The sequence below is a fragment of the Podarcis filfolensis genome (genome assembly GCF_964270895.1).
Source record: "Podarcis filfolensis genome assembly, chromosome: 1".
Taxonomy (NCBI): domain Eukaryota; kingdom Metazoa; phylum Chordata; class Lepidosauria; order Squamata; family Lacertidae; genus Podarcis; species Podarcis filfolensis.
Genome location: NC_139604.1, coordinates 26,710,160 through 26,731,934, shown reverse-complemented (window position 1 = coordinate 26,731,934; position 21,775 = coordinate 26,710,160). Strand labels below are relative to the sequence as shown.

The 21,775-nt window shown below is 42.4% G+C and overlaps 1 protein-coding gene across 2 annotated transcripts in view; it reads right to left on the bottom strand.

Moving 5' to 3' along the window:
- Positions 1–381: 381 nt before the first annotated feature.
- Positions 382–21,775, bottom strand: part of FASTKD1 (FAST kinase domains 1) — a 108,068-nt gene continuing 86,674 nt past the window's right edge. The window contains exons 2-16 of one of the 2 annotated variants that reach the window (XM_083628532.1): positions 21,052–21,349; positions 19,309–19,811; positions 18,045–18,113; positions 14,976–15,101; positions 14,019–14,417; positions 12,208–12,318; positions 10,075–10,206; positions 8,155–8,641; positions 7,213–7,327; positions 6,044–6,172; positions 5,161–5,292; positions 4,473–4,586; positions 2,874–3,015; positions 1,669–1,783; positions 382–546 (exon numbers count right to left, since the gene is read on the bottom strand). In XM_083628532.1, coding sequence (XP_083484658.1) covers positions 457–546; positions 1,669–1,783; positions 2,874–3,015; positions 4,473–4,586; positions 5,161–5,292; positions 6,044–6,172; positions 7,213–7,327; positions 8,155–8,641; positions 10,075–10,206; positions 12,208–12,318; positions 14,019–14,417; positions 14,976–15,101; positions 18,045–18,113; positions 19,309–19,643 — 2,496 coding nt within the window. In that variant the 5' untranslated portion in view covers positions 19,644–19,811; positions 21,052–21,349 and the 3' untranslated portion in view covers positions 382–456. Of the gene's footprint in view, positions 547–1,668; positions 1,784–2,873; positions 3,016–4,472; positions 4,587–5,160; positions 5,293–6,043; positions 6,173–7,212; positions 7,328–8,154; positions 8,642–10,074; positions 10,207–12,207; positions 12,319–14,018; positions 14,418–14,975; positions 15,102–18,044; positions 18,114–19,308; positions 19,812–21,051; positions 21,375–21,775 lie in introns of those variants that run through there. The other variant, XM_083628531.1, reaches the window with a different exon arrangement.

The window sequence follows — 21,775 nt, the reverse complement described above, 5'->3', positions numbered from 1 at the left end:
CACAAATGTGTCTGAGCTAAGATTCTGAGAGGTCAGTGTATGTATGATTGATATTTTCCTATGGGTGGAAGAGGCAGCTCTTTGTGCCTCAAGGGGAGCAGCTCTGGAAGTTCTCCAACCCGCCGGGGGGGGGGGGGTTCAGAAAGGAGGGTTACAGATGGGGAAATGCATTCTCATCTGCATTGGAAGAATTATCCAGCCATTTCAAAGAGATCTAGCGGAGCATCAAAATCCAGGTCCAAATGTAAATCCAGAGGCACATCTGCATAGGCAGCAGGTGAGTGAACCTGCTTCCGCATGTGGGTCAGCCTTGTGGAACTAGAACCTAGTTTGCGTTGTGATGATTTCAGTTTTAAAAAGGGATTTCAGTAAAGCCACATGAGGCTGAAAATATTTAATGTTCCATAGTCCATATAAAATAACTTCATGATTGTGTGTCTTCTTCACGTGATCGTTTCAAACCTTTTCATATATTTTATTCTTTAGATACTCCATCCATGCCTCCTTTGATGACAGCTCCATGGAATTCCATTCAAAATGAGGGATCTGAAATAAAATAAAGTTTAGTGTAGAAATATAGCAAGGGAAACCTATCAAGATACTTGTTTTTAACAAGAATCTCTGTTGTATTGGCATAGTTACACGGCTGCTTCTAGATCGGGTTGTAAACTGATTTGGAGGGGAACATGATAAGTGAAAACATGTTCAGACATAACACTAGTCAGTTTCCTGTTACAGAGCACTTGGTCACCTAAGTTTAGGAAACTGAACAGTATTTCATCTGCACTGAGGCTAAAGAACAAGATCATGGGTAGGCAAACTAAGGCCCGGGGGCTGGATCCAGCCCAATCACCTTCAAAATCCAGCCCGCGGATGGTCTGGGAATCAGCGTGTTTTTACATGAGTAGAATGTGTCCTTTTATTTAAAATGCATCTCTGGGTTAGTTGTGGGGCATAGGAATTCGTTCACCCCCCCCCAAAAAAATATAGTCTGCCCTCCCACAAGGTCTGAGGGACAGTGGACCGGCTTCCTGCTGAAAACATTTGCTGACCCCTCCCCTAGGCAGCTTAGCCAAAGAGCAAGGATAGTATGAATTGTTGTAGAACAACATATGGAGGTCCGCAGGTTGTGAGATGAACTTGATAACACATCTTCCAACTGTGTAATTCTTTTCAATGTTTTTTTAAAACTCAATGTAAGTTCTCTACCTTTTATTCAACTGTGTAAGTTTAAATAACCTCTCTTACTTTCCTCAAACCAAAGGACATCTTTTTGCTGAAGCTCTGGAATAACTGTCAAGCTCTAAGTCCCACTCTAAATCCAAACATGAGCAACTGGGGGGAAATGGTGTCTTCTTCCTCTTTTTATTCCTGCCTCTGTTTCCATCTTTTCCCCTTTGCTGTCTCCCCCGCCCCGCCCCCTGGTCTGTTTTTAGATTGTAAGACCATTTGGGAAGTGGTGGTGGTGGTAATAATAATAATATTCAGCTGAGAACAACTTGAGAAGAACAGAAAGCAACTTTCAATGGGTCTACCCTGAGTAAAAGTTAGCAGAGCACAGCCCTGAATATTTATGATAAAAAGCTTTCAGATAAAGAATATTGACATATTGTCAGATAACTCTGTAATTATGTCCAATACTGATACAAAATATAGAGGACAACATACCTGAACAACGTGGTATCCTAGAATCTCCAAATGTCGCTTTTTCATAGCAGCTTCTCCTTTCAGGTGATTCAAGTTCTTACAAAAGGCTTTTGAATCCAGAAAATCCACTGCAATTCTGAATACAATACAATCATATGTGCATGATTATAGGTTCAACAATCTGAATACACAATCTACTCAGAATCTAAAGTGAGCCATTTAGATAATAGGGGCAGAAAACTCCTGAAACTGTATGTATGTCTCACCTCAGAAGTGAAAAGAGGCAAGGGAAAGTGCAGAGTTTTATCATATTAAAACATGTATTGCAATGTTAAACTGCAAATGCATCAGTCTCTTCTGAGCAAGGGGCCTCTGAAGGCTGATGCCTCCAGTTTCCCTGCCAAGGAGAACTTTCCCAGTTTCTTTCAGTAGAGGGAGACAACCTATGTTTATTCTTTTGCACACTTATAATACCTCACTCCACTGAAATGGAAAGGTTAACCCTGAACAAGAGATATCTGTCACATCTCAATGTGCATCAGTCTCTGCAAATATGTGGCATATGTCCAGAACAACAATAAAATCTAACAAGGTTTCTTCAGAGCAAATAAAGTTCAAGGAATACTGAAACGGACGCTCTTTAACAACACAGTCAGCTAGAAATTAACTTTCCATTGAGCAAGTAACTAAAGCAAATATAGGTTGCCCTATCAATAAGGGAGTTTCTACATTAGGAATGGTGTAGACTCAATGAAGGTGTCTATCCAGAATAAATTTCAGTAAATTAAGGGAGGAAATGAAATATCCTTCTAAACGCCCTTTTTTATTTCAACTCAGCTTGCCTTGGTCCAAGAACCCTAAGGGCCTTGTAATAAAGCTTAGTGCATTTCACAATGTAGCATTTTATTCCAAGTCAAAAATATTAGCAGCTGAAGAGCACACGCAGATGCGAAGATATGCTTCCCGGTTTAAATAGCAACAGAAGTTGGCACTCAGGTTCAGGCCAAAGTAAGGAGCAACTGACTTTAAATGCTGTTATTTTAAATGTTGTTGTTAGCGACTAAAGTTGTAAGTGCAATTTGCCTCTCACTTACTCTTTAGGAGCAAGTGGAGTCAGATACGTACAATGGGACAGATCAGCCTTCCCTGAATTTGTACTTGGCATAAAACAGTATGAAAGAAGATGGACTATTGACCATAGAAGCACACAGAAAATATGTAACCACCTCTGAGCTCCTGGTGGCAGCCCTTTCCTTCCCAACAAGAGGCCATCTTGCTCCCAGTGCATTCCCTTCAAGTCAGCCATGACAACGATCTGTTCGGTATGCGGAAGAGGCTTCTTGTTTTTATCAAGAATACACTCAAAGTCTGAAATAAAAATTATCATCTCAGGACTTGTCACAATAGGAAGTTAATGTTTACAGTGAGGCATGACTCCTCCACCAATGCAATATTGCAAACCACAATGTTACTCAAGCACTACTACTGTATATTCAGACACACGTATATACTTAAGAGCTGTATACTTAAGAGCAGACTCTTAAGTAAAGCATGAAACAGCTTACATGGGGCTCCAGTGATCTACAATCCAGATACTCACCAGGCTCATACTTTGCTTCAACAATACTTTAGCTCCCAGAGCACTCACTCACTATTTAAGGTTAGGATAATAGTTACACAGGCCACCACTTACAAGAAAAGAAAAGAAAACCTATAAGCAAAACTTTGCTGTTACACACAGGCTGACTATTTACTGCTTATGTCACTCCAGTCCCATTGATTTCACTAGTACAACTTTTCACACCAAGATCCTGAGCACAATTACTTGGAAGGACATGCTACTGATTTCAATTAAATATGCTCCTCACCGGGGCTTATTATCCAAAAGATGCAAAGCCTCACCCAACCGCATTTTTATCCATGGCCCAACAGTTTCCACAAGTTTCATGCAAATGCAGTAGCTATTTTAAAGGGAAAGTTAGGGAGTAGCCTAGTTGTGAGGAATTCTGCTTTTGGGGGGCGGGGATCAGGGGAGGAATTTTCACAGCTGCACTCAAAAGACTGAGGTAAAATACAATTTAAACTTTAAAACAACATGAAATGCTACAGAATTGGGTGGGGAGCACAGTTGTCAAGACTCTCATACTACCTCATTGCATCCAGCAACTGCAAGAGCCTGGCCACTGTATCCTGTACATTGGTAACCCAGAGGCTGGATTAATGCAATGCGCTCTATATAGCTGTATTGTGTGGTTTTAAGTAGAATTGTTGTAAACTGCTGTTTTGTTTTTTGAATAGCTTATAAATAAAAGTATATAAGTACTACTACTACTACTACAGTGGTACCTCTGGTTACATACTTAATTCATTATGGAGGTCTGTTCTTAACCTGAAACTGTTCTTAACCTGAAGCACCAATTTAGCTAATGGGGCCTCCCGTTGCTGCCACTGCGCGATTTCTGTTCTCATCCTGAAGCAAAGTTCTTAACCCAAGGTACTATTTCTGGGTTAGCGGACTGTAACCTGAAGCGTATGTAACCTGAAGCGTATGTAACCCGAGGTACCACTGTAATAATAATTTTATCATTTATACCCCGCTCATCTGGCTGGGTTGCCCCAGCACAAGAACTGGCCCTGATGGTGTTTGAGGCATCCTTGTTTGGTATCCCTGCATCAAACCACTCGCACGGGCCCTCCTTTGGGCCTCTGAATCAGGACTTGCTTTGGATAGCCAGGACTTGCTTCAGTATATTTGAGACATGTTTTGAGAGAGTTTCCCATGAAACGCTGAACCACAGAGGATTTCCCATGAATTAAACACCCACCGATTCCGTAGTAGTATGGGGTGAGAACAGACACCTTGGCAAAGTGGCTTCCTCCCAAAATTTCTCCCAGCAGTCCGTGAATCTGCTGTTGCAACGCGCTAAGACTACCACTGCCTGTGGGTGAAAACAAAAACAAAGCATAAAAACCAGATCGGAAGCAAAGGGAAGACAGAACAAAATATCACGAATCACTTTACAAGAACGACGCGTGTTACGTTATCAGAAGGTGGAATCCAGGTGATGCTCCTTGAGCGTTTGCTCCAGTAGAGGCATCTGCTAAAGGAAGAAGGGAGGCCATCTTTGCCAATTTGTCCCCCCGCTCCATGCCATCTCCCAACCCATCCTGGAGATTCCTCAACCCTTCAGAGCTGATTTTCAGAGGGTGCTATGGGCTTCAGTGGGGAGAGGAAATTGGGGGGGGGGGTCACCTCCTGCATTCTTCCATTAGCAGATACGTTATGCAAGGGTACCAAATGGATATTACCCTGAGCTTGTCAGCATCTTTTCTGTTTTGTTTTTTTAAAGAACTTCATATAGCACTTCAAAGCAGGCTGACAAGGACATAACTGAAGTTTAAACCATTTCTGAAATGTTATGAGTTTTAATAAATGTGACTCTGTAAAGGTGTTTTTTTTAATGGACTGAGGCACCCATAATGCAACCGTCATTTAAAAGGTTAAATATTCACCTTTTCGCTGTAGTTGCTGACAGTAGCGCTCATGAAACCACGGAATTTGAAGCTCTGGGCACTCCAGACAGACAGCTCGGTTCAGTTCCATCAGCCGTAAGCGGACCCTCCGGTTTAAGGAACCCGGTAGCGCTGGTTTTTTAAAAAACGGAGAAAAAAGCGAAAACTATTTACACCACCGTATGCCTGACAGCACTTGTGTAAGTACAAAAGCAAGCAGCCCTTTAGACAAAGGGCATGGCCGCAGAAGCAGATCAGAAGTCTCTTAAGATGCAATCCAACCCCCACCACTGTACACTGGGCTGTGGGGGAACTGGATTGAACAGAGGCATCCCTCTGCTTGCTTCTGCTGGCTCAGCCAGCCTCCTGTCAGGATGCAAGTAACCTCATTTATAATCACAACTGAAAATCTTTATTCCTTCAAGCTGGGTGGAAAGAGAAGACATTTAAAACACAGTTTAGCCTGAATCAGATTTTACTTCCTTCCCATGATGGTGTTGGGGAGTAGTATGCAAGAGGAAGAAATACTAAGTAGGTTGATATTTCTAAGGCAGAGTATGTATCTGAAGAAAAGAATCATTGTGCTTTGCCCATTTTTACATGTGGGGGATATGGTCACACCCGCATATCCCATTAAACAATATTCTAGGCAAGCCTCAGGCTCAACCATGGTTTGTTGTTTCTGAACTGGCAAACCGTGGTTTGTTGAAAATAACCTAACTCAAACATAGGAATATTATTCCAAGGTAGATTATTGGAAACCAAGAAGACAGCAGTATCAAAAAATGCAGTTGGCTATTCCTGTTCTGAGCAAAAGAAAACACATACACACAATCTCTTACAAAATGCAAGAGTCTTGTTAAAATTTGTAATTATTTCTTACTTTCAAGCTGGGCATCTAGTTTGGCCAGAAATTCGATGTTAAATATAGCCTTTATCACATTCTCTGGAAAATACTCAGCAACGGCCAAAGCAAAACCAAGCAGCACAAGGAGATGCGGTTCAAAACTACCTGTATAAAACAAATATATTAGTGTATCCTTTAACTGACAGTATCTCTGAAGAAGTGGAGAAGCAGATGGGAAACTAGAACTCTCCACACCCATACAATCACACAGAGCCCCTTCCTTGCCACAGGAATTTATCATGGGTGGGGATAAAAGTGCATCCCTGTTCCTTGCTCAACAGCTATACCTAACACACAAGTGACACATGAACAAGGCTAAAATGTTGAGTGTTTTTACATACATTTGCTTATTTATTCTGCTTCTGGAAACTGAGGTTCGGATTTTATAATGGTCCAGAGGAACAGAAGGAGCAGGGATATAGAGATTGGGAACAGGGCGGGTGGAAAACAGTGGGGAACCATCACAGAAGGAAGAACGTGGTGGCAAATGTCACAGTCCTAAAAACGACCCAATTAACTGTACACTGATAGAGCTTATTTTCATGCTGTTGGCCCTGACGTTAATTTGGACAGAATAACAGATCCCTCGCCCACATCCTCTCCAGCATGGTTTATGTAAGAAAATCACTGCTAGCACTCCCACACTTGTATTCACCCAGTCCTTGCCTGCCAGCCCCTTCTCCATACATTGCCGTGCCTAAGGCTGTGCAACTGGGTCTTCCCACATTGCGAGCGGCACACTTGCAGCAGCAGCTTTGTAAGCACCCTTTACAGGAAATAGCCAAATGAATCTTTGTCTTAAAATCTGTGGGGGTATTTTTGTATCAGCAAGCACAAATCGTTTAAAATGTGCTCCTGCTTAGCGCTGTGCTCATTTTGAAAGATGGGGAAAGGAAGAGCTGCCACTTCACTGCTCACCAGTTTAAATTCATTCTACCTACCAATGTTTAGAATAGTTAGCACAACGTCGTTGTCGTCGTCCCCCGTCCCCCACGGCCTCCCAAAAAGCAACAAAAGGTTCTGAATTATATCAGTTTTCTTTCATTCAAAAAGAGATTTTATTTGGCCTTGTGCACTCATCACACTGCCAATTGGCACCTTGGGGAAAATGTCACCCGGCTACCATTCCTCTCTGATGAACTTACCCAAGCAAGAGCTCAAGTGCTGAAGGCAAGCCTCAAAAAACTCTTCACTCTGGGGAGGATCGTAATTTAGAGTAGCAAAGGGACGGAGAAAAGAGTAAATCTCAGAACTGTAAACCTAGAGAAGAAAGCAAGGGGGTGGGGGAGAAAAGGACAGTCAGCATTTACCATGTATGTCTGCCAGATTTTAATAATTCCTCCAGTATACCTGAAGGAGCGTCTCCACCCCCATCGTTCAGCCCGGACACTGAGGTCCAGCTCCGAGGGCCTTTTGGTGGTTTCCTCATTGCGAGAAGTGAGGCTACAGGGAACCAGGCAGAGGGCCTTCTCGGTAGTGGCACCCGCCCTGTGGAACGCCCTCCCATCAGATGTCAAGGAAATATACAACTACCTGACTTTGAGAAGACATCTGAAGGCAGCCCTCTTTAGGGAAGTTTTTAATGTTTGATGTTGCACCATGTTTTTAATATTCTGTTGGGAGCTGCCCAGAGGAACCCAGCCAGATGGGCGGGGTATTATTATTATTATTATTGTTATTCAAAAAGCAACAAAAGTTAAGGAGGTGGTCTGCAAACATCATTGAGTTTCTTCTCCACACATCAGTGGGGCTTTGTTGAGCCGGCAGCCGATTCCCCCATTGTATGCAACTTCACAGATGCACATGGTGATTTGGAATATAAGACCCGTGTAAATGGGGATATGCTTTCTATAAAATGGGTCCTCGTCTTCAGTCTCTCCCTAATGTGAGCAAGTTATACATGTTCCCGGGGTAGCAATCAAATCACTCAGCGTAGTGTGCAATGCAGACTGCAATGCGGGGGGGGGGGGGCGACGACACAGCTGTGATAAACTATGTCCAAATAAGAATACACACAAAATGTAACACTGCATGCTGTTTGTACTACCACTTTCAAGGGAGATGAAATGATCATGTGTCGTTAGTACCTTATCTATATGCTGAACGGTAACGGCAGCTATTCTATCAAGCAATGGAACGCAGAGATAGGAAGTTCTGGCAAAAAAAGATGACAACTCTGGCACATTTGTCCATGTAATCTGGTCCGCCAAGCGCTGAAGAGCAACCATGGTTTCCTCAAGGAGCATTTCTTCAAACCAGTCTCCAGATATGTATTTCAACTCGTCTAACAGAAGATCCAGATCGTTGGCTTTCTGAAGTCTCTCAAGTGCACAATTCTTGACTTTTTGCAAAAGTTTTCCGTACTGCACCGTGGGGCTTTGCTGATAGGGCTGATCACGTCGAATCCATTTCATAACAGCTGTGGCGAAGGAACTCAAATCACTCAGGCTGCACTGAGGCACTACAGCCTCCATTCGAGTGACTATGACTTCATCCATGTAGGAGTTAGGAAGCAAGGAAAGAACACGGATGAGCATGGAAATATCCGCCGGTATGACATTAGTGTGTAAACAGCTGGAATGCAAAACAGAGAGATATACATCTGTCAGTGATGAAGAGTGAAAATCGGCAGGCCACAAATATTTTTTGGTGCATTTTACACCCAGGTCAATTGCATATTTGCTTGAAAAGAAATCCGACTGATCAGGAGCGAGCAGTGGGTATGGGAGGCAGTGGCATCGTTGTGGCTTACCAGAAGGAAGATGTGGAGCAGTGTGGCCAGCTCCTGCTGGTGTGGCCAGCACCAAACTCCCTTCCACCTCATTCCCAACCCTGGCAAGCTACAGTGACACCAGTGCTGGGAGGCGACAAACCCCAGCTGCTCTTGCCACCGATATCATTGCAAGCTACTTAAATCCCTAGGCCTACATGCTGAAAATGTGAAAATAGGAACAAATACAGCAAACTGGGTCAGGCTGAGCTTATTCCTCGATGTACCATATTTTTTGCACCATAACACTCACTTTTTTCCTCCTAGAAAGTAAGGGGAAACGTCTGTGCGTGTTATGGAGCGAATGCCTGCGGGTGGCGGGGGGGATCTGCTGCAGTCGTGAGCAGAGGATCCATGGTTCCCCTTCCTTCCCTCCTCCGTGGTTACAAAGCATGGATCCACATGGATCCTCAGGATTTTTGCATTGGTCTACTCCAAACTCACTGTCAGATCACATGTCTGTGGCCACAGCATGAACCACAAAAATCATATATCCACTATTTCATTTAGAATATATTTTTTCTTGTTTTCCTCCTCTAAAAACTACGTGCGTGTTATGGTCTGGTGCGTGTTATAGAGCGAAAAATACGGTAATTCACTTATAATTCCTTAGCAAGAAATTGTATCCACTGTATCAAATATTAAAAGGGTATGAAAATTAGGGAAGTACCCTGATCAAAGACATTTTCAATTGATTAATTTATCAATTAAATGGACATTTGCACAAAAATGTTATTTCTAAAGCCAGTAGTGTGCTTCATTTAGAAGCAAGATATTCTTCAAATGTGCAAGAGGAAGAATGCCTTCTTAAGATGATCACTGCAAACTGCAATTTTGGTAAGTACAGTGGTACCTCAGGTTACATACGCTTCAGGTTACAGACTCCGCTAACCCAGAAATAGTACCTTGGGTTAAGAACTTTGCTTCAGGATGAGAACAGAAATCGTGCTCCGGCAGCGCGGCAGCAGTGGGAGGCCCCATTAGCTAATGTTGTGCTTCAGGTTAAGAACAGTTTCAGGTTAAGAACAGACCTCTGGAATGAATTAAGTTCTTAACCCGAGGTACCACTGTACTTCCTGGTCCATGGGGTCACGAAGAGTCGGACACGACTAAATGACTAAACAACAACAACACTTCCTTGAATTCTGCTAAGGAAGAAGGGAAGGATTCAAATGTAACAAATTAATAAAGAAAGCGATCATCAGAATATATTTGCTGATAAAATGTGCTTTCTTACCTGGTGAGCAATCTCTGTAATTTGGAATAAATCTCAGGATTGGAGCAATGAAATAGGAGGAGGGCGTAGGCCAATTTGGCCAATTCTACTGGTTTGTAGAGATCCATATGTTTGTAAAGCAGAGACACAATCCTGAAAACCAAAAGCAGATGAGGCTAAATATCAGGGTGAAATTAAAATCCTTTCAAATAACAGTGAAGATGTATTTTACAAACTGCCCTGGCCCTGAGATGAACACACATGAAATTACAAGACGGAACATAAATCTATTTTGAATGGAGTATCTGTAACATCGGCACAACAGCAAAAGCAGGCTGCTTGGGATCTGTCAATGCCAGGGGTCACCACCATGTCGTTGGGTGCCATTGTGCCTGTCAATACCTCTTTGCAGTGCCCACGAAAAGACATGGTAAATGTCCCTTCAAAAATCCACAATGCATGATAGAATGTTTACTCTTCCTGCTCTGCTTCTGTCTGCAGTGGCTCAGCTTCTTTTACAATGAGCTCACGCCCTTAAACACGCCCACATTTCACTAGATCCCAGAATTGTACATTTTGTATTATGCCATATCCTCCATGGCAGCTATTTTGCAGCTGGTACCCTGTGGCACTCCCTCAAATTCCAGAAGTGACCATCCCTTTGCCCTGAAAGGCTGGCGATCACTGGGATATATCCAGAAACTTGAACAAAGTTGGGATACCCATACACTGCTGCAAATAGATATATTGTCTTATTCCAGCGATAAAAATTGTATAATCTGAAAATTATGTCCATATTGGCCTTGCCTTCACTGGCAGAAATCTGGACTCCAGTCCTTAATTAAAGAACGTAGTTAATAAAAGGATGATTGGATCCAATGGTGCCTTCCATTTGTGGATGTTTCTTTGATACGGTAGAGGCTAATATTAATGGAAATGGGAAAGCAATTTGTATTTATCCCCCTTTCTCCTGCAGCCCCTTGCAACATTTGACCAAAACAAGTCAAACACCCCTGTCGTTTACCTAAGTGCCAGCTGAATCCCAGAGCCTTCTGTGAATGGAAGGAGTCAAGCTGGGTATACCATAGCATTCTATAAACTAAATTCACTTTTTCAGAGAGGAAGGGAAGAAAGTGTTACCCGCTTTCCAAGACAGTGGACCCTATCCAACACACACAAACAATGTATGAGTGAAAAGCACCTCTACTCATATATGGCAGGAGGAAGAAAAATGCCATCCACTTGGAGGCCCTCATACTTTAAGTCTAAAAGTTTATGCTGGTCTTGATCCTGGTCACTGTATTTGCAGCAATTTCAGGGCACCATACAGAGAAAGGGAAAACACCAAGTAGATGCAGGGAATTTTTTCTCTCTGTGCTCTTTAATTTTTACCCCAAGCCACTCTAACAGGGAAACAAGATGGGATGTTAAATACCTTCCTATATTTAGTATGCATGCTTAAAATTGTAAATAGCTGCTGTGAGAGGGATCTGAAATTAGGAATGCAACAGGTGGGTGGGATTTAAGCATTTTTTCTCCTGCTGCCATTCTGATGAAAACCTCTTCTCTAAAGCTGCTTATTTGCATTGCAAGAAAACCTCCTATTGGCACTATGGGATTCTTTCTGGCCATGCAAAAAGCAGCTTCAGGGGAGAGATTTTCCTTTTAAAAGCAGGTACATTAAGCGTAAAGATGCATTTAATGTTTTGCCTAGTTTGGCCTCAGGCACAAAGTAGGACAAAATAACTTTGCTGTTTTTGTTCACCAGCTTCATTGGGGTTTACTAACACACGTTGTGTCAGGATATGTCTTGTGCACATTCCAGCATACATTTCCACAAAAAACTCTTAAGTCAAATGAGCTTAATATCAACCAAACAGCGATGAGTTACACCATAATCCTAGGCACGCTTACCTGGATGCAAGTTCTGCTAAAATCAATGGGACTTGCTTCCAATAGATGTGTTTAGGACTGTGGTGTAAGGGAAGTCAACGGCATATCATATAGTGCAAGCATATTCAGCGTTCTGTATCGGTCATTCTTAAACTAAACAGAAGTTACAGATTTTTCACTTGCTGCATTCTGAACAGTCAGAAAAGGGAAGTTACAGAAATTGAGAACATTTTGAGTCGCCATTTTGTACTGAAGGTTTACTTTTGAATCAGTTGTGGATGTCTGATTTCTGATTCTTGCATAGTGTCCGCCACTGCCAATGTTTGCTGGTGGTCAAATTCATCTGCCACTAGTAGAGCAGTTTCAGTTAACCTAAAAATAAACATACAAAATATTACATATTTCCAGCAGTTTAAGAGGAGCTTGTGGTTGGGGTCTCCATGCGCACTGGGCACCAAGGACTCTCCCCGAGATCGGAATGGAATATATATCACTCTTATTTCAAAAAGGGAAAGAAGCGTGCTTGGGGAAATGGAAACAGACCCCACAAAGTGAAGCTTTTAATGTATCTTGAAAGAAAGAAAGATAACCTTAAAACACACACACCTCCAGTAAACGTTTAGGATTAGAGGTTCTCCATCAGGTAGCATTTTAACTTAGGGTCACACTGAATGAGTAATATCTTCAGGAGCAGGAGAATGGTGTGGTTCCTTTACTGATAACTATACAGCTACAATAGTGATGTAAGGAAGTGAGAGCTGGACCATAAAGAAGGCTGATCGCCGAAGAATTGATGCTTTTGAATTATGGTGCTGGAGGAGACTCTTGAGAGTCCCATGGACTGCAAGAAGATCAAACCTCTCCATTCTTAAGGAAATCAGCCCTGAGTGCTCACTGGAAGGACAGATCCTGAAGCTGAGGCTCCAATACTTTGGCCACCTCATGAGAAGAGAAAACTTCCAGGAAAAGATCCTGATGTTGGGAAAGATGGAGGGCACAAGGAGAAGGGGACGACAGAGGACGAGATGGTTGGATAGTGCTCTCGAAGCTACCAGCATGAGTTTGACTAAACTGCGGGAGGCAGTGGAAGAAAGTGCCTGGCGTGCTCTGGTCCATGGGGTCACAAAGAGTCGGACACGACTAAACGACTAAACAACAACAACATACTGCTACAAAAACAGCATATTTCCTAAGTCCCAGATTCAGTAATGTGCTCTTCCACCATCACAAGAGCAGCATATGGACAATGCAGGAAAAGCATGCGGCTGATCCAAGGCAAATAAATAATAACACTTTTGGTTCTGGATTGATGAAGGGTGAAATTTGGAACCTTAGCTTCTGTTCTTTCTGTAGGGAACAGTGACCTCAGCCCCCTCATCTCTTGTGCCATTGTGAGCAAAGAAAAACGGCAACACAAACCACATGATTCTGTACAGAAATACTTTTGGAACAAGCAATTATTGTTGGCTGTTGGTATCAACAAATGCATACTGAGATGAAAGAGCAGTCCAAATATTGCAACAAAATGCCAAAACTGTTCAAATGGACCAAGAGAATAGAGAGTGCTCTGTTCTAGTTCCATGCTATTGGTGGTACCCATGGAACTTCAAATTTCTGAAGACATTTTCAGGGTAACAGAAACTCTGTGCACATCTCTTTGGATTTGAGCCTGTGACTAATTCTGCAATCTCCATTACTTCTGAGGAAGGACTTAAGTGTGCTCAACAAGGCCGTTGTTGTGTCGCCTTTCCTCAGCACAACATGAGAATTTGTCACAGATGGAGTGAAAAAGAACACAATGGCAAGGTGTGTGTGTGCATATATGCAACCTGAAATCTATTTTGTCAATTTGGGTCAACAATAGTAACAAAGCAAGTCCACAGGAGGGTGTTTCACCATTAATAGCATAAGCTGAGCACAACTCCATTGCATTTGTAGTTCCCTTTGTTGAACTGCAGCCTATTCTGCCTCAGATAGCAATGGTCTTCAGATAAAGCATGGGAAAATTCACTTCCTTTTCTAAGGAAAAATGTATTCACATGCACACCCAGTAAGCCAGAAGTGAAACTTACCGTTCTCTGACCTCTGGTCCTGCCATGGGTGCAAGGGTAACAAACAGTCGAGGGAAGCTTGAAGAATTATTGTAGTCATCCATTGCTTCCATCAGTTTCTGTTTAGCAACTAATTTTAACTCAACGTTGCTGAATTGTAAAGCCTGGTAAAGTCCAAGGATGATAACTACACGGTCAACACCTAGCTGGTTCGCATTCTGAAGAAAAACTTTGTTACACTTGTCCAGCAATGGTCGATGTGGTAGTTTGACATTCCGGAGAAACTGTACAAATCGTCTGGCATTATTCAAGGGGCCAGATTCCGAGGTTTCCAGAAGAAACTCTGCCTTCTGTATTAACCGATCTCTAAAATGCTGCGAGATAACACCAGATATGCTGACCATCAAAATTGACAAGACCCTAAAAACATTCCAAAAAAAGTATGCAGTGATTGAACGAACCCAACAATATTTAAGGACATTACATTAAAAATGGAAAGGACTAGAGGAGGGGAGGTAAGGTTTTGAGGCAGAATGAGATTAGGTGTCTTTTTCTTGAAACTCTATTTGAAAGAGGCAAAAATTAAAGGACAAAGCATTTTGCCTTCAAGGCAAAGCTGTTCTTGAGTCTTTTCTTAATGCTATGCAGACTGGAGTGTTTTCAAGCAAAATAACGGAAATATTTCCATATCAGAAGGGCAGATCTTTCTCTACCAATGAAGAGAGATCTGCAATATCCTAGGGTCCCTGCAATGCCCTCCTAGGGACTGTAGGATTGCAGCGGAAGAGGATTTAAATCCACAGGCACAATAAAACATATGGGGTGTCCTACCAGTTGCACCTTCATTAGAATTGTGTTCAGCTAACTTAAACAACAAGAGAGGCCTAAACAGGTATGCTACAGTAGTGCTGTATATGCATGAGAACGGTAACAAAAATACTCTCAATTCTTCTGAGACATTTATTAAATTAAGATTACCTTCCATCTTGTATGGAATCCAAGTTCCTATTCACAATATCAGCTATATCACCAGTGAGAGGACTAAAGTACATTTGTTGATCATGTAGGCACATTGCAAATTTAGATAGCAGAGGCATGCTGAGTCTGTGAGGATATAAAAGGAAAAGCCTGCTTTACTAAAGCTTTAAAACATTTACTTATATACAAAATTTAAGAGATTCTTGAAGAGCAGTTCACTGCTTACTTACATTATTGATTTAAAAATTACAAACAAACCTGCAACTGTCCCTTGGTAACAAATTATAACAGCTTTACATCCTGCAGTTATCGGTCATCCTAGATTACTACTTTCAAGTACCTTGTAAAACAGATTTAAACATTTCTGGACTGGTTTTCTTTTTACTGTTTACTGCTGGTTTTATTAAGTGTGGTTTGTTATATGTTATTTTACCTTGTAAGCTGCCTTGAGAGGGCTGATGCCCTTTGTGAAGGGAAGGGGGGTATTTACTTGCTTGCGCTATAATAACAAAACCCAACTTCCACTCCAATGGTTCTGCTAAAACCAGGCCACCAGCGCTAGATTTAGAGCAGTTCCCCTGCCAAGCCAAGTATGTGCATCACTATCATCATCTTCCCTATATTTATATAGGTACCTACTGAAAAGATGCATATAAAAGCAATTATACCAAAAGTAATTATTGTGGAAATAAGAATGGGGTGGAGGCAATTCCCCCCCCCCTCGTTGAGGACACCATATTACCAAAGTCCACTCATGATACTAGGAGGGAGGGGGGGCAAGGTTTTAAAGCTATTTTTAAAGGAAATTTGCAATGGGCTGACATACTCCTGGGTTTTCCTGGAGAATTATAAACAATTTTCAAAAATTCAGCCGGGACGCCATTTTCGATGGACGTATGGCAGCTCTACCTTACACTGCAATCAGTTACCCTATTAAAATGCTATAGCCAAATTGACCTTTTATATTCTCCACCCCCATTAAGCCTCATCAGTACGTTAGCTGAGGACTCTGCTGGAAGTGTTTGTTTTTTCCAAACCTTCACTGATCTATTGAAGCAAAGGTTTGTCTCACTGTACTACCATGGAAGGGATGCGGGTGGCGCTGTGGGTAAAACCTCAGTGCCTAGGACTTGCCGATCGCATGGTCGGCGGTTCAAATCCCTGCGGCGGGGTGAGCTCCCTTCTTTCAGTCCCAGCTCCTGCCCACCTAGCAGTTCGAAATCACCCTCAAGTGCAAGTAGATAAATAGGTACCGCTTTCTAGCGGGAAGGTAAACGGCGTTTCCGTGTGCTGCGCTGGTGCTGGCTCGCCAGAGCAGCTTCGTCACACTGGCCACATGACCCGGAAGTGTCTGCGGACAGCGCTGGCCCCCGGCCTCTTAAGTGAGATGGGCGCACAACCCTAGAGTGGGACACAACTGGCCCGTACGGGCAGGGGTACCTTTACCTTTACTACCATGGAAATAATATTTCTGGTACTCCTACCAGTCATCCCAAAACAACTCTCCCCCGCCAAAACTCTGGCCTAAGCCACATGATTCAGGTATCCCCCAGCAAGTCTTTGGCCATTCTCAGATCTAACTTCTTCCCTGATCCTGGCACTGTCTTCTGGTGGAACTGGCAACCAACCACAACTCTGACCAAGGGCTTGTTTACAGTTCCACTTGTCCCATTGCTTTCCCCTGGGAGGGAAAACCTGAACTGGAACAAATGCCAATTGGTTTCTCTGTGGATTGATGTTTGTTCCTCTTCAGTGGTAAACAGCAGGTTTCCCAGCAGCGGGTCAAGCAAAAAAACCTCTTGGACCCATGCTTTCTAGACAAGTATAAGTGTGGATGTGTCCTACCTAACTCAACTAAGTACTGTTGACCAACACCCAGTAGTATTATATACACTTCTTCTGGCTGCTCCAGTCTAGCCCCAGCCAATCACACCATCTAACTGAAAATTCTGAATCTGTAGCCACTAATCAAAATTGGCACACTGAGAATTCTAACTCAAGAGCTGTCCATTAAGGCTCCACACGACAGTTACATTGGACCATACAGAAACATGTAAATAACCAGCCTCAGCCCCCTCTGGCAAGTGGTAAATACCATTTCTAGACTGGTAGCCTTCAACTATTTCAGAATGGGGGTCATCTTTAACCCAACATGCATTTGGGGATCAGCTTATTTTTATTTAGCATATATTTGAAGTACAGTGGTAGTACTGCTGTTGTGACCACCTTAGGTCAGGTACAACTTAGCAGAGGGTCCTTGCCTTGTCCTTCCTTCCCTTTAAAGTCTTACTTAAATGTGCATCAGAACTGGAGACACAAGAGGAAAAAAGCAACATGTATCCCAAAGTGAGCTTGTGACTGACCACAGCACTGAACATTAAAGTTTTCCAAATCCCTTGAACTTCCTGCCTATCTACATAAGGCACCCTCACTGTACTACTTTAAATCCCTGCTGAAATCTTCATATCACCAAGCCCACTGAGTCACATAATTTAACATACAGTATATACCTGCTTTTTAAATTTTGCTGATTTTGTGATTTTTTAAAAAAAATAGTTTTATGTATATCGCTCACAAAGCTTAGATATTAGCTCAGATTCTTGAGTTTATTGTTCTGGTACACTTTAACTTCCTCAGGGAAGGGTGGACTGGAGCAGAGGTTATTTTCTCCCATAAATCTTTATAGATTCTTCTATAAACTGGTTTAAAACCAAGTCTTCCACTGCTTTCATTTAGGAATCTTAACAGTGCAATCTTATACGGAAATAAATCCCACTGAGGTTTGTTAGCCTTACTGCCAGTTACATAGCTATCAAATTTAAGCCTAAAATCACCTTTCAAAATCTATCCAGGAGTGTTACATTCTTAAATCTGTAGCTGCCTTTATTGGTACAGTAGTCCTCAGTGCAAATTTATCTTAACCCACAACTACTTCAGCTTTGAAGAGAGAAAGGGGCCTACCATACTTTTAATAAATTAAGCTTGTCAGTACTAACCTTGCAATAGTTTTTATAAGCATGAGCTCTCAAGCTTTCAATTTATAGGATTTTAATTTTAATGTGTACTTGCCCATTTAATCTTCTCCAGCATTCCATGACGAGCTCTTCAACCAGCGAATCATGGGCCTCAATTCCAAACCTTCATAAGGACCAAAAGACAAGTCAAATGCTCTGCATAGATATTTTAACAGAGAGAGATGGGGGGGGGAACCTGTGCGATTTAAAATGTATTACAGATAGCAGGTTGCTATAGTTTTGTACTTACCGAACACTTTCCCTGAGCATTCTAGAAAACCTCTTACAACTATGAACAGATCAGTGCTTGGAACTGTGCAGCTCGGATGCCAACTCTCTTTCCCCTTTAAACCCCACATTTTCTTTAAGGCCTTTTACTTAACCACTTAAATCCCTGGACCAGGTTCAGCTTCCTAGTTCCACTAGTAAGAGCCAGTTCAAGGGCTCCCGCTGGCGCAATGGGGTCCCCCCACGCCTCCCATTGCACCCCCAAATCGGCACTGTGGGGATTGGGAGAACCCACAAACAGCATGCAAGTGGTAGAAGAGGGGAGGTTGTTACGTCAGGCAGGCAAAAAGGCTTGAGCCGATGGAATATTTTACGGAGAGGCTGAATTTCTTCCCATCTCCGCTGTAACCAACCGTAAATATGCATAATTGCATTTGCTCACATTCAGCCCTTAACACTTGGCTCTCCTTCATCTGTTGGCTTCTCCATTGCTCTGCCTGCTTGGGACAGAAAGTCAGCCACAGCTGGAACTTTTCAAACTTTTTGGACTCTATCAGCCCCAGCCTGCATTGGCCAATGACCACGGGTGATGAAAGCTGTGGTCCAACATCTGGAGGGCTACAGATTCCCCATCTCTGCAGTAACCAATAGTGAGAACCCTCTGGAAGTTGTGGTCACCTCCACAGTGATTGTCTAGTTTCCTTTTGAACTGCCTAACGTCAGGACATTAATGGGAGAAAATATTGGCAGCCAAGCTACCTTTGCTTTGGCTTGATTGTGCCTGTAACTGTCAGTCCCTACACCGCCTTGTACACTTAACATCTGCTACGTGAGAGTAATCTGATACATTTTTATGGATGTAAGACACAGGTATGGTGACTCGTTAGATCATACATTGTTTAGATAGATAGATAGATGATAGAGAAATATGAGCAAATTTTAAATGGGCATTGTACCAGTGAGTTGTGCTTTTGCAGCAACCAGGATGCTTCAGTTTAAGCATATATTTTTTAAAAAACACAATTACTTTTTAAAACCCAGATTAATAAACTTACCCCCGTTACATTTCGGCATCATACTATATGGCTTACCTGAGTAAATTATACAGAATATCCACTAATGCTTCATTATCCATTTGTTCAATCTTGTTTTCTGCTAAAATGCGAAGTATAAGAAACTGGGAGTGATTTTTTACATAATCAGTAAGCCTCAGAGGATCAGGCTTTTTCTTTTGAAACCCCCAAAGTATATTAATTGCCCTTCCCACGTGTTTTTCAGAAAGTTTGGTTTTGTTCTTCCCAACAAGGTCAAAGACTTGATCTTCATTTATGCAGTTATTTAGCTGGCTTAACAAGGGATCACTGCTCCAAGTCTGACACTGGCGACATCTCAGTGCAAATAAATGAAAACGTCTTACAGAAAGCATTTTTGTGATTTTTATGTTTTTTCAAACATGTCCAGAATGAGGCTTCTTCACTTCCAGTCAGATGCAAACCACAAGCTAGCAGCAAGGTAAAGCATTTAGGTATATAATATTGCTTTCCCCTTATTCTTTGTAGTTATTGTTGAAGAAGCGGAAATAATTCTGAAGAACCTGCAAAAGGAGCAGTTTAAGATAATTAGTCTTGCAAATAAGTTATTAAACCACAAAATTTGATTGTTCTGTCTGCCTGTGCATGCCTGTATCAATACTGTAGCCTATCAATAGTCCAAACAAACAATATTTGGCATTCAAACTTCACACAAAATCATGGTTTAGTGTTACATGATGAGTTGCAGTGAGCCTCAGGTGCAATACTTCTCCTCTCCTCTGGTGTAGCTATAGAGGAATTTGGAAGCTCTCACTTCCATTTTCGATTCAGCTTCCATTTTTTATTTTGCTGCTCACCGGGAAAAGTGAACTCAAATAAAGCGTAGATCATCTTAACAATGGTTTGTTGGAACTTGCCAGCTTCAAAGCACAGGTTTTATGAAGTTAGCTTGTTTCAACAAACCATAGTTGAGAAATCTGTCCATATAGCACTAAGCTGTAATATAGCAATATGCGTGAATCAAGCCACTGCAGTTGCCCCCCCCCATCAAGAAAACAAATAGAAATACTTAACTAACTGACCAATTACCTCGCGGATAACTTGGTTCTGCCTCCTCCTGGGATAAGTGGATTTCCTGAATCAGCGGAGGGCTGAACTAGATCACATTTAAGGTTCCACCCAACTCTAGGATTATATGGATATGTATTCCCACAGGTGTTCTGAGGTAATAATGATATTGTACTTCCTTCCTGATTTCAAGATGGATCTGAACCAAAACCTTTCCAACAAATCCAAACTCACTAGATTGTCTATTTTTTATTTTTAAAAACAATGTATCTTGACATCCACTCATTTTCATACAGAGTAGTGAAGCTCCTTCTCAATATTTTTTTTTAAACCAAAACAAAACCCCCTCTGTAGAAGCCACGTGAGTGTAAGTCCACCCCCGTACACATAAACCTAGTACAACCTCTAACGTATCGACATTATCACCTTTCTGCAGTGAAGGTAACAGTTTGAACCCCCGTGAACCGCCTGGATCCTTGTATCCCTTGCGCTGCTTAGGAAGTATAAGCCCATCTCTTTCAACAGAAGCATGTCGCACGCAGGAAAAGGGAGACTTCCTACAGATCACACGACCATGCTGCCTATTGCAAAGCAGGCTCCTCCTAGAATCCACATGGCGGGAGATCCCCACCTCTGCTCCAGCAGCAAATATCCCCGCATAGAGAGACAACTGGCTAACAATGAAATAAATGTCTATAACTCCGTCCACACCGGCCGCAAAAAATAAACACTTACCAGCCGCTCCGCAGCTTCTGTCCTATATACAACAATCGGGTCTGAGTCTTGGTTGAAGAATCTGCTACTACATTTCCCAGCATGCTCCACCGACAGCCTCCTTGCCTGTCGGGAGTTGTAGTCTTTCCATTGTGCAACATTGCTTGCGGCGAATCTAGGCTACAACTATTTGGTAGGACGACTCCTGCCAGCCTTAAGCTGATTTATTAGACTTTGCCTCTCCCTAGGGATCTGCGAATTTATTTTTGGCCAAGGGTTATTGATAATACATGCAAGATCGCAACCAGCCTTTCTCAACCTTGGGTCCCCAGATGTTTTTTGGCCTACAACTCCCATCATGCCTGACCACTGGTCCTGTGAGCTGTATCATGGGAGTTGTATTCCAAAAAACATCTGGGGACCCAAGGTTGAGAAATCCCAACATTAGGGCCCCCAGATGTTGACTACTACCCCCATCATCCCCAGCCACCCGCCATCTGGGGATCCAGGATCGGGAAGGGATGCAACCAGACCCTTTTGTTTCGTTTTCTAACACAGTACAAATTAAAGCCTGCGCTATGCTGGAGAAAATTAAGACACTTCCAGGCAATAGCTATTCCTGGGAAAATATATGCCACTAGTGATTTTTTCTCTCTGTTTTTGGACAGTAGGAAACCCTAAGAAAGGTTAAACGCAGCAAAATTGCACGTTTAACACAAAAGTAGACTCCCTCCTAGAAAGCGTA